This window comes from Hesperophylax consimilis, chromosome 1 (genome assembly GCF_061612785.1).
Source record: "Hesperophylax consimilis isolate HC1 chromosome 1, BYU_Hcon_1.0, whole genome shotgun sequence".
In the NCBI taxonomy this organism is placed as follows: domain Eukaryota; kingdom Metazoa; phylum Arthropoda; class Insecta; order Trichoptera; family Limnephilidae; genus Hesperophylax; species Hesperophylax consimilis.
In genome coordinates this window covers 22,447,416-22,459,648 of record NC_142836.1, presented here as the reverse complement: position 1 = coordinate 22,459,648, position 12,233 = coordinate 22,447,416, and the positions used below count along the sequence as shown (strand labels likewise).

The 12,233-nt window shown below is 36.1% G+C and overlaps 1 protein-coding gene across 3 annotated transcripts in view; it reads left to right on the top strand.

The window, feature by feature from the left end:
- Nucleotides 1-12,233, top strand: part of Rfx (regulatory transcription factor Rfx) — a 41,072-nt gene that overhangs the window by 16,352 nt on the left and 12,487 nt on the right. For 2 of the 3 annotated variants that reach the window (XM_089630942.1, XM_089630960.1), the window contains exons 4-9: nucleotides 1,783-1,867; nucleotides 3,551-3,740; nucleotides 4,710-4,823; nucleotides 7,182-7,363; nucleotides 8,227-8,428; nucleotides 12,086-12,186. In XM_089630942.1, the coding sequence (XP_089487068.1) occupies nucleotides 1,783-1,867; nucleotides 3,551-3,740; nucleotides 4,710-4,823; nucleotides 7,182-7,363; nucleotides 8,227-8,428; nucleotides 12,086-12,186 (874 nt within the window). The remainder of the gene's footprint in view (nucleotides 1-1,782; nucleotides 1,868-3,550; nucleotides 3,741-4,709; nucleotides 4,824-7,181; nucleotides 7,364-8,226; nucleotides 8,429-12,085; nucleotides 12,187-12,233) is intronic. The other variant, XM_089630951.1, reaches the window with a different exon arrangement.

Sequence of the window (12,233 nt, the reverse complement as noted above, 5' to 3'; positions counted from 1 at the left end):
TGAAAGATTTATTCTGAAAACTTGGTATGAATAGAGAGTTATTGGATTATCAAATTTAAAAAAAAAAATGATCCAATAAGTGCATTTTACAGTAAAAATGTCTAGCATTTACAATAATTCATTGTAAATGCTAGACATTTGCTAGACATAATGCGTTGACGGCCGGCATAGTCCAGTGGTAACGCATTGGACTGCCATTCCGAAGGTTGCGGGTTCGAACCCGGCGTGCGCAAATAAATTTTATTTGATTAATTTGTGTTATTTCACAATTAATTAATTAAAATAATATATAGTATATTTGCGGCACGTTCCAGAGTGGAAGATACTACCAGTATCGCCCTGGTGTAAGACCACCATTCAGAATTGAAACGTTGCTCCAAATGGCTTTAGCCGTGTTTAGTGACTAGATCTGAATAGCCAGGTACTTCCCCACCTTCCTCTTTCCCTTCCCCACTTAATAATAATAATAATAATTGGATGACTTGTATAGCGCCGTTTTTGTGCAAAATCACCTCAAGGGCGCTGGTCAGCTTCAGCCTCACAACATCCCCCAATTGGGGATGCCATAGTCTCACTGGCTTCAGGCGGGAGCAGTTGGGACTCTTGTGAGGTATTCACTATAAAAAATAAAAAAATATATATATATATTTTTGAATTGTTTATGTAATATTGAGAAAAATCGCCTTTTTAAGTTTTATTTTTAAATACAATCTGCATTGACCCTCCATTGAAAACAACCACAGTTAATCTGCAAACTTAACGAGGCATTTACCTGCCGGAAAACATAATATCCGTAACGGGTGAGCAAAGATCAATTCTCCCCCCTCCCTACGTAGGTGGGGTGGGAGGGTATTGGGGGTGGGAAGCAGCAGGGAGGGCAGGAGCAGCGACGGCTTGCTCCTGTTGCTATCCAGTCTCTGCGTGACAGTCGTCCGGGTAACATCCCTAAAGGTGCGTTCTCGGAAGAAATTGTTTCTCTCCTGTCTTCCCGTCGCAGCAGGCTGGGGTGTTTCCATGGAGATGGCATGCTATAGACAACCGTATTCTGCAAGTGCGTATATATTTTGGCTTTCATCCGACGCGTGACAAAACACTTTCTCTGTACACTCCGCCCCCACCTCTTTTCACACCTTTTCATTCCGTTTTCCAACAAATATGCCCACACTTTATTTTTGTAATAAACATTGTTGATTTCATTTCTCGAAATCCTGACAGCATGTCCGATGTTGAGCTCTCAAGTGATTTTAAATTATTTCTTGCTAAGTTGTATCGGGTTTTTATCTATGTGGTTTTATGTCACCTTGAAAGTATTAGACATTATCAAATCAGGGGTGTGGCTATTTGCATCGTTTGTATTGATTCAAAAACCTATGTTTTATTAATATTTGTGATCATTGTATTTTTTTTTTATTACATATTCCAGTACTGCCAAGTATTTTCTCATGTATTGATTCTTTAACATTGATTCAACCAAGTTCTGTTGTACTATTGTTTTACAGTCCTTGAAAACTGAACTTGTCTGGAAGCCATCGAGGCTTTTCCACACAAGTATTTTTCTAGTCCCTTGAAAACCTTAGTTTTACTATACGTATTACATAATATAGTGATAGAATCAATACTTCTACACGTTATCTCGATGTTTCGAGGCCACCAATCTTCATTAGTCTCCCATAAGTTATGATCAGCCCTCGTGCAGCGACTCTATTTTAGGATGTAGGTAGATGCCATGATTTGGGATGTAAAAACCAGAGTGTTTTAAGTGAGTGTGTTGTTGGTTTTCAGGTGACGGGGGTGGCGTGGGCTACCATGTGCAGTATGTGGAGTCGCAGGAGCTGTATTCACAGCCACAACAGGGGCCCAGCCAAATGTAAGTTAGAAAGATAAGTTCTCCACGGGTAAGAGATGTAATTTCACAACTATCTGCTATGCAGCTGTTTTGTCATTTTTTATAATTTATTTGCGTAGTTTCACAGTTTATTTTCAATAATATGACTAATCAACCATTTATTGTCATTTAAATTAAAGGTATTTTACAATTTTACAGTTTCAATTTACAATTTCTAATTAGCACTATTAAAAATTATTTCCCATTTAAAAAATATAATATTTATATGATCTGGGTATGAAGTAGCAAATAACATTACAACAAAATCATTGTTTTAATTCTTTGTTTTTATTTTTATTTTATTTTATTTGAGACACAAACAGGACATTTAAAGTACATTCTTGTGGTTAGTATAAAATAAATTTACATACAAATATAAATGTCCCTAGACTAATGTGTCTGCAGCAATCACATTTGCATATTCACTGAAGGAAACAACAATATCAGTATTTTTTAATTCAAAGCATAATAATTTTAAAAATATGTTTAAATTAGGTATATAATAGAAAATATCAAACCATCAAAAATCAACAAACAATATTTGTTTGTATTTTTTTTTTTTAACAAGTTATATTATTTACGAAAATATCTTTGCAAACATGTGTTTTAGCAATATCGTTGTATGATCAAGACATTCTAGACATAGGATTAAAATAACAAGTGTTATAATAATAAGTGGTAAAAATTTCGGTCCAAAATATGTTAAGGTTTCTAGTGAATTTGGGCCTGGCGTTTAACTTGATTAGATGTACTATGTTACTATCTACTTGATTATTCACAATTTTGTAAAGCATTAAGAGGTCATTTATGTTTCGTCTTTTAACTAGACTCTCTAATTTGAAATATGTAAGTCTTTGTTCGTAACCGTCTAGTAGATGGTAGACACCTGATCGATAAGACAAAATCCGTGTGAATTTTCTTTGGACAGATTCAAGTCTAGATACCTGTGTGTTTGACTGCTAAATATGCAATGCGCAACCATATTATGTATTAGAATTAGCATTTACGTTTTTAATAATTTTCTTTTTTTATTTTATGATAATGCCTGTGACAGACCATGCTATATTTTCGTGGCTTGGTCTATTTCAGCATATTGCTCGCCATACATTGACATTGGTAGTGTATGGCGAGCGATATGCTCAAATAGGTCAAGCAATGATGGCATAGCGTAATGTGTTGCCTACCTAAAACATTAAATTAATATGTAAATTGTCGGTGTAGCGCAAGAAGTCATCAATTGATATTTTTTGGTAAAATCGAGTTAGCAAACATTATGGGTTATTTTTTAATGACAACTATGAGAATGAGAAGACATCTATACGTTTTTGGCTTTAGAACAGCTGCTTTGGGATGAAAAAGTCATTTATTGCATAAAATGTAATTTTATTAAAACAGAATCAGATCATCAGGTCTGTCTTTAAATTTTCTTTGAATGTTACTTAATGACTTCTTGCTCTACACAGATAATATAACTTCAAAAAACTCTAAAATCGCCTTGCACTTGCAACTCGCAAATATACATTTAAACTATGCACGAAAGTAAATTTTTGAATTAGCTATGTATAAAGTTTTTAGATTGTTGCCTTCTGTATTTGCTGATTATCTGCAGTCACGGGTGAATCAAATCATGAATGTGTAACATAATCATCAACTTGTATATTCCAGGGCCTATCCTGTATATACGGTTGGCGAAGGGGCATCAAACTACAATGGCACGGGTCCCGGGGGGCAGTGGTATGCGAGCTCGGGCAGCGGCGGGGGCCAGCAGGCCTCGCACCACTACCTCATCTCGGGGGCCCCCGCCGAGGAGGCTGTGGGGCCCATGCAGCGCTCCTCCCCCCAGACGGTGGCCGCTGTGAGTTTAAAATCAACCCTTTCTCCCGTGTGCTTGCGGTGACAGCTTTCAGAGTGCCTAACCCAACCAGTGTAGACGAAATACCGTACCACTCGATATTTTATACGCCCCTATCTGTCACCGTGGGTAGTCATTTTAAATGGTGGAATTAATGCCTAGTGGCAATTTATTTTTATACCAACTTTGTTTAATATTGTAAATTCATTGGCGAATGGTTTTTCCTGCCTTCTGTTTAAAAGAATTCTCATCAAGTGGGGAAGGGATTGGGTAGGGAAGGGAGTTAAGGTGAGGTGATAGTAAAGTATTATGAAGATGGTGGGAATAGATTGTGCTTTTTAGTTTTGAGTTGGAGGTGCAAAGAGGGCCCCTTATGCATTTGTTCAGTAATGCAATTTTCAGAAAAAGAGGCACAAATGTGTTACATTTACACTAAAATATATATTACCCGCGCATGGCGCATGCTTATTTACTCAATATGTAGTAATAAATAGCAGTAAACAAAGGTGACTCCCCAGCAAGTCAGCTTTTCCAACAAGACATTCTGGTTGATATTCACTGTTGTTGTCTGTTGAGTTGCAAAAGGGAAGCACCCAGAGGCCTGCGACGGAGACAACTCTTTGAAAGGGTAATGATTAATGATGCATGGTAACTCTTGTAAGGTATAAGTAATAGCGCTTTCTTTGCCTCTAGTAACTTCAATACATAATACCTTCTTTCTCCCTGGCTTTTAACACATTGATTTGGAATGCTACTTACTATTTAATATTTATTAGTCAACCATAATATTATTAATTATGCACAGCTTTAGTTACAGAAGCATGTTATAGTGCATTACAAAAAAATGTGTGACTTGGCATTCGATTTACAGTTGTGATTGACAAGATTGAGCTGTGAGGCCAGCAGTTTGTCTTGTGCCATGTACTAACCCATATTGTGTGGCTTGTGCCTTCCTTGTGGTGTGTGGTTTAGGAGGCGAGCTACCTGGGGGCCCAGGGCGGGCAGGGGAGCCCCGAAGAGGGCCGCGAGGGGGCCGGAACTGCGCACGCTGCCCGCAGCTCGCCCGCCACTGTAAGTCAGTTCACAGTAAGTCATGTCCAACAACAACCAACCAAACCAAAGAACCAACCAACACTTAGCGTGCATGCCCTCTCATCCGCTTATTTTAGATCTCGTTTAAGATTTATATATAAATCCAAAATCATCTTGATCACTTATATCTATGTATTAATATTCTATCTTGACTTAATATATTCACCGTCGATCACGTCCAGAGTTGTGAATTCAATCATAGTACCGGCTTTGCCCATTGAAGTGTTTTTTCTTATTACCATTATTAAGGTATGCCAATTTTGCCATACATCATCTTTTGTTTTGTCAAGGCCGGCGGTGAATGTGTTAAACCTTTAATATTATTATCATCTCTTTCCTTGATTTTAAGCAGCTATACGTTTCTCTTATAGCAAGTTACTTATTATTATCATATTCGCTTTGGCACCCTTAAACTAGACAATCACATGAAGACCCCTGTTCACATAATATCATGTTTGGCGCTGTGTCTATTTTCACCTGCAACTTTTTTGGTTTCACATATTTGGCTACACATGCCTGTCAGATTGATCCCCTGCTTTGGATAATGTAATATTGTATCGCTTAAACTTTTGTCAATCATTACATTCAATAATTCAAAAGAGAAATTTACAATAATAGAGGACCTTCGCGAAAATCGTCTTGAAATCTCGCAAAAAACCATTCTGAGTTGCTCACTCATTTATTTTTTAGAATTTTTTTCTACCGCTGTAACGAAAATGAAACTTCTTGACCGGTATAGGTCCTGAATTCTTCTTTATTTTAAGTAAATTTAACAGAGGCAACAAGAGTTGCGACGTTTCATAATTGACTTTTATGAATTGCTAAATTTTCGAATATAATATGTAATTAACTTAATACATTTCCACATATTTTAAATTTATTTTTCGGATAAAATTTTGTTTACCGCTATTAGTGTAAAAATTATAAATATACATTGTATGTGTATTGCGATCACTATCGATAAATAGCATCTCATATAACCGACTTCGTTTGAATGCATGCATTATTAGCTTTTTTTACGTAAAACAACATTAGACTTTTATGGAGTTTTAGTTTGAGATTCTCTAAATTCGCCGAGAGCTGAAAGCTAATGCATGAGTATTTCTGGCAGATCAAAATTTTAGCAAAATCGTCGCGAAAAATAAAATTACTTTATGTGAACAGGGGTTTGATTCTAAGAAAATATTGTGTTTGCTAAGAATGGAACTTTTTCAAACATGCATGCATATTTTGTCAATTATTTACTTAACTGTGACTAAAGACATAAATAATAAGTTCCATTCCCTGCCTAACCGCAATCTTTACTTTCTTTGTAAATAATATTATGCAGTGATGAAATAATTATACAATGTAAAATAGTTAGCAAAATACCTTTCTTATATTCATCTAAGGGCGCCCGTAAACGAGAAACTTTAGTTGCAGTGACAGTTTGAAACTTTCAAAATTCATACAAATTCAAAAAACTCCCGTGGGCACCTTCACATATATCGTAATGGATTTTTATGCCCGCAAATGTTGCAATGCAACTGTCACCGCGCAACTGTCGCCGCAACTAAAGTCTCTCTTCTGCGGGCGCTCTAAATGACTACAGTGAAACTCTCTTATAAGGTTTTTCAAGGGATGGGAAATTTTTTTTTTTTAAATTAGTTTTCAAGGGAGCGAAAAAACAAAACATCTTAAGCATAATAAAGGTGGGAACTTCTTAATCGATTTTCACTGTATATATATCTACTAAGTACATTGCAAATATAGAAGGTACCTACTTAAATGTCCAGTAACAACTGAGCATGTAGCACTAACACATCCAGGTCACAACTTCAAATCACAGGTAAATTTTCCACCTGCACCGAGTTCAACGTGAGCACTGAGTGATTGTGCACTATGTATGGTATGACCATCTTCACAGTAATGTTGGAATGTCTGGTTTAACATAAGCACTGACTGATTATGCACATTGTACAGTATGGTATAGTGATGTCAATTGCGTGGCAAGTTGCAACGGCTGGTTTAACATAAGCTCCAAGTGATTGTGCACATTATACAATACGCCTATACGGTGTAGTGATTGTCAATTTCGTGTCCAGTTGCAAAGACCGGTTTAACATAAGCACTGAGTAATTATGCACATTGTACAGTACGCACGTACGGTGTAGTGATTGTCAATTTGCGTGTCCTGTTGCAACGGCTGGTTTAACATTGTGCACACTGTACAGTATGCCTATCTTCACGGTATAGTGATTGTCAATTGTCAATTCAGTTGTCATGACTGGTTTAACATAAGCACTGAGTGATTGTGCACATTGTCTGGTGCGGCCATTTGCCCAGTGTAGTGATTGTCTGTTGTATGTCCAGTTGCAATGGCTGCTGGAGAACTACGAGACGGCAGAGGGGGTAAGCCTGCCGCGTTCCACGCTGTACAGCCACTACTTGCGCCATTGCGGACAGAGAGATTTGGAGCCTGTCAACGCCGCCTCCTTTGGGAAGCTGATACGATCCGTGTTCATGGGCTTGCGCACTCGCCGATTGGGCACAAGGTAAAGGTTCAGTAATAAACCCCATCCATTGCCATCACACCCGCTGTGCGTACATAATGTACAAGTTGGAACTTCAGGACTGATATAATATTTTGCTTTTCTATTATAAATCAATGCAATGTTACACCCAGATACACTGAGAAATTTAAGGGCTTTAAAATGTCCTAGCTTTGTGGTAGTCTCACGGGGTAAATTAGTTGGACGTCCTTGGTAGGGAAGCTCCTTTTTCCTTGCATGATTGCAGTATTCCGTTTATATCGGACGGGGTCTCCATGCTCAAGTCTTTTGGGTGTCATTCCCAAGTGGGATTAATTTATTTTTAATTTAAATGAACTCAATTACTGTTAAACTTATTGTGAAATCAGATATGAGCGCATCAGCAGAATGCTACCTGCTTATTAAAAAATAATAATAAAATGTAAATAATAACTTTGCAGCTCACCCAAGTGACATGACATTTGCAAAAAATAATAATAAAATGTAAATAATAACTTTGCAGCTCACCCAAGTGACATGACATTTGTAAAAAATAATAATAAAATGTAAATAATAACTTTGCAGCTCACCCAAGTGACATGACATTTGTAAAAAATAATAATAAAATGTAAATAATAACTTTGCAGCTCACCCAAGTGACATGACATTTGTAAAAAATAATAATAAAATGTAAATAATAACTTTGCAGCTCACCCAAGTGACATGACATTTGTATGAATCTAGCATTTTTCTATATTCCCTCATCCATTGTTTTCCCGTATTCATTGTTTTTTCAATAGGTACCTTCAAAAACGATAGAAAGAAGGTTTCACTGTTTGATATTATGATCATTTATTGACTATGAACTATAATAATACAACTTCCAGGGGCAACTCCAAGTACCACTACTACGGTATCCGAGTAAAGCCGGGGTCCTCGCTCAGCGGGGCCGCCTGCCAGGGCGAGGGAGGCCCCGGTGTGGGGGCCAAGGGGCGCTGCGGCAGCGGAGGCGCCTCAGGGGGGCGTGCACACGCCCGCCAGGACCAGCTAGAGCAGGGAACCAACTCGCACATGCATCAGCATCATCAGGTCAGCCACCAACTAAACCAATCATCATTGATATGTGTAAACAAAAAATACCCTTGCCATATTCTAGAATCATCCAACAATGTTTGTGATCAATTATTCTTGTGTGTTCTATTTGGTACCAAAAAGCTTGTACTTGGTTGTGTTTACATTCCCCCGTCTTCCTCGTTAGAAGTCTACAAGTCACATACTGCTTTAGTTGAGCATGTATCTAGAAACGCTGGTTCATTGTTTATTTGTGGTGATTATAACTTGCCTAAAATATTGTGGCTAAATGACAATAATGGTGTCAACACTCTCACTAGTAATCTTTCCTCACAAGGTATTGAAATTGTTAATTGTTTTGCCTATTTGAATATGTTTCAAGTAAATGCTGTCACTAACTGTTTGGGTTCTTGCCTGGATTTAATTTTCACTAGTATACAAAATGTCATAGTAAGTGAAGCTGATATCTCTTTGTTACCAATTGATAGATATCATCCACCTCTCTCGATTAACATCTCAAATTTTTTCAAACTCGCTTCATTGAAACCAAATGTCTCATATCACTACAAATTTCTCAATGGTGACTATTCAAATTTTAACAATTATCTTTCTCAGATTAACTGATCAACACTATTTTTAAATTCTGATATTAATGACGCTGTATATAAATTTAATGAATGTTTATCACATGCTATTGATTTGTTTATTCCTAAGGGATTATACTGTCAACCCAAGTTTGATTATACTGTCAACCCAAGTTTCCTAATTGGTTTAGCTCGACACTTAAACAATTAATAATTGAAAAAAAGAAAACCCATAAGTTATTTAAAGTGACTGGAAACTTAAACTTTTATCAAAAATTCTCTCAGCTAAGGGAATTGTCCAAAATCGAATCAGCCAAGTGCTATAAATCCTTTGTTGAAGTTACAGAGACAAAACTACTCAAAAATCCTAAACAATTTTGGCAATTTGTTGCGCAAAAGCGTGCTGATAATGATCTTCCTTCAAGTATGTATTATAATGAAACTCATGCTACTAATGGTCATGACATCGCCAACCTTTTGGCCAAACATTTCTCCTCTGTACATTCTGATGCGTCATGCACCATCCCTCCACTTAACTTCAAAGTACCACCCAGAGTAACAAGGCTTAACGACTTATTCCACATTAGCAGGACGCGTACAAATGCTGGTGTCAGGGATCCAATCAGAAGAATGTGCGAATCACTTAATCAGAATCAAAACCTCAAAGACTCTGACTTATTTTTTGATACACACACTACTTTTAGTAGAAAAATGAAGACTGTTTTCCTACAAAGTTCAAAGTAAACAACTTAGACATACTTCGTTTAAATATATTTATATTTTTTTTAATTTCTGTTTAACATTGTTTATCTATTTATAAATATATTTTTTTTTTGTTTTACCCTCTAAATTTTTTCAAAAATAATTTGTAAATTCTTAAAAGGTTATTGCGCATTTCTTTCATTTCTCTATTTGTAAAATAATATTCTTATGTATATATTTTTCCCCTATTTATAAGTGAAAATATTTGTAAATGTTTTTAACTGCTGTTTAAGTTAATTCGTGAGAAATAGTTTGGATGCGGGTGAATTCTCTAGTTGATGTTTCGTATATATTTTTGTCAATTGATATCTGTATCTGTTTTTTCTCCTTAAAAAAAAAAAAAAAAAAAAAAACTATGACCATAATATTGACTTAAATGATTGTCAAATATCACTTTTAGAGGTATACCAAGCCTTAAATAATCTTTCTCATAAAAAAACTTCCGGACCTGATGGCATTCCAGAAATCTTACTAAAAGAATGTAAATATACATTATCTAACCCAATTTGTATGTTGTACAACGTCTTATCACTATCATCTGGAACATTTGCAGACTCATGGAAAATTTCGTATATTCAACCCATTTTCAAGTCTGGGAACAAATCAAATATTGGAAATTACAGACCAATATGAATTATATCTAATATTCCGAAAATATTTGAGTCAATAATTACAAAGAAAATCACTCCTATTTTCAAAAATGTTCTGATTGAGGAACAGCATGGATTTAGATCGGCGAAATCTACAACAACTAATTTACTGTCTTTTACAAACATCATTGTTAAAGCTTTAGAAGACAACTCTCAGGCTGATGTCCTTTACACCGACTTCTCTAAAGCCTTTGACAAAGTAAATCACTCAATCCTCATGGCCAAACTTTATGCTATAGGTATTAGAAACCCTTTGTTATCATTTTTTCAATCTTACTTGAGTGATAGAAAACAAAGAGTTAAAATATATAACTTTGAATCCTTTAACATTGATGTAACGTCCGGTGTTCTCCAAGGAGCCCATTAGGCACCGCTTCTTTTTAACGTTTTTATTAACGACTTAACTAAAGTTTTTTCGCACACACGCTTCTGACTTTTTGCTGATGATAATAAGATTCTTAAGATAATTAAATCCTTTCTTGACTGTTTACTATTTCAACTTGATATTGATTCATTTAATGATTGGTGCAAACTAAACTGCTTGGAACTTAATGTTGATAAATGCAAAGTTTTGTCCTTTTACAGAGCCAATAAACCTATTCAGTTTGAGTATAAACTAAATGGTGCTTGTCTATCAACTGTCACATCCATCAAGGACCTTGGGGTCACTCTTGATTGCAAACTCTCTTTTCGAGATCATATAAATAACATCATAAATAAATCACTTAAACTACTCGGGTTCATTCATAGAATTACCTCAGACTTTAAACATTTAAGAACACTTAAAACTCTATATTGTTCGTTGGTTCGCCCTCACCTTGAATATGCCAGTGTCATTTGGTCTCCTTTCTATGCTGTCCACATTAGTCACATCGAATCTGTCCAACATCGCTTCCTACGGCGAATTGCTTGGAGGTTAGGACTCGAAAGAGGCGATTACTCATATGAGGAAATTGAACAAACTTTAAACCTATCTTCTTTAGAAAAACGTAGAAAAGACTCCGATTTAATTTGCATATTTAAAATAATCAACAGTATAACCGACTCACCTGAACTGTTACAACTCATTCAATTCAACATCCCATCACGTAGACTCCGAAATAATGAATTGTTGTTCCTCAATCACCACTCAACTAACTATGGGTACCATTCTTCTTTGTCCAGAATGTCGAGACTTGTAAACTCAAGTCAGAGCATTGAATTTTTTGGTGTAAGTCTAAATGACTTTCAAAAAGCGATACGTAATGTGTAATTTTTCACAACTTAATCGTTATTGATGCTCTGACTTGTAGTTATTTTCTATATGTACTTTTTCTATTTAACATTGTCTTTTGCCCTTCACATACATGTACTCTCCATTCACTGTCATCTATGTTTTCTTATTCGTGTCAATATTATGGTTTTAATGGACATATTGTCCGTAAATTAATAAATAAATAAATCACAATGCTACATCCTATGATAGAACTTGGCCTCCTCTGCAAATGTTCTCCGCTGGCTGCGGTCCTCAGTCCTTCCTGCCCTGCTCCAATCCTCTTCCACCCATTCCTAGATCTGCCTCTGGGTCACTTCCCTGGTCATAATTTTTAGCATAACAGAATAGAATGTAGTAATAGTAATAGTTTTAATAAATGTTTTGAATGTAAATTAGTAATTGGTGGAATTATAACTATTTTCAGTATTTGGGAGATGGGAATGGAGCTATTCCGGACTTTCCTGAAATCCAGTTCAATGAAGCCCTCCCCGGAGACTGCACTTTGGAAGATGTTGACACACTCAAGTTAGTTTTCATACTTATTGAAGTTGCAGTGAAACCCTCATAAGGGA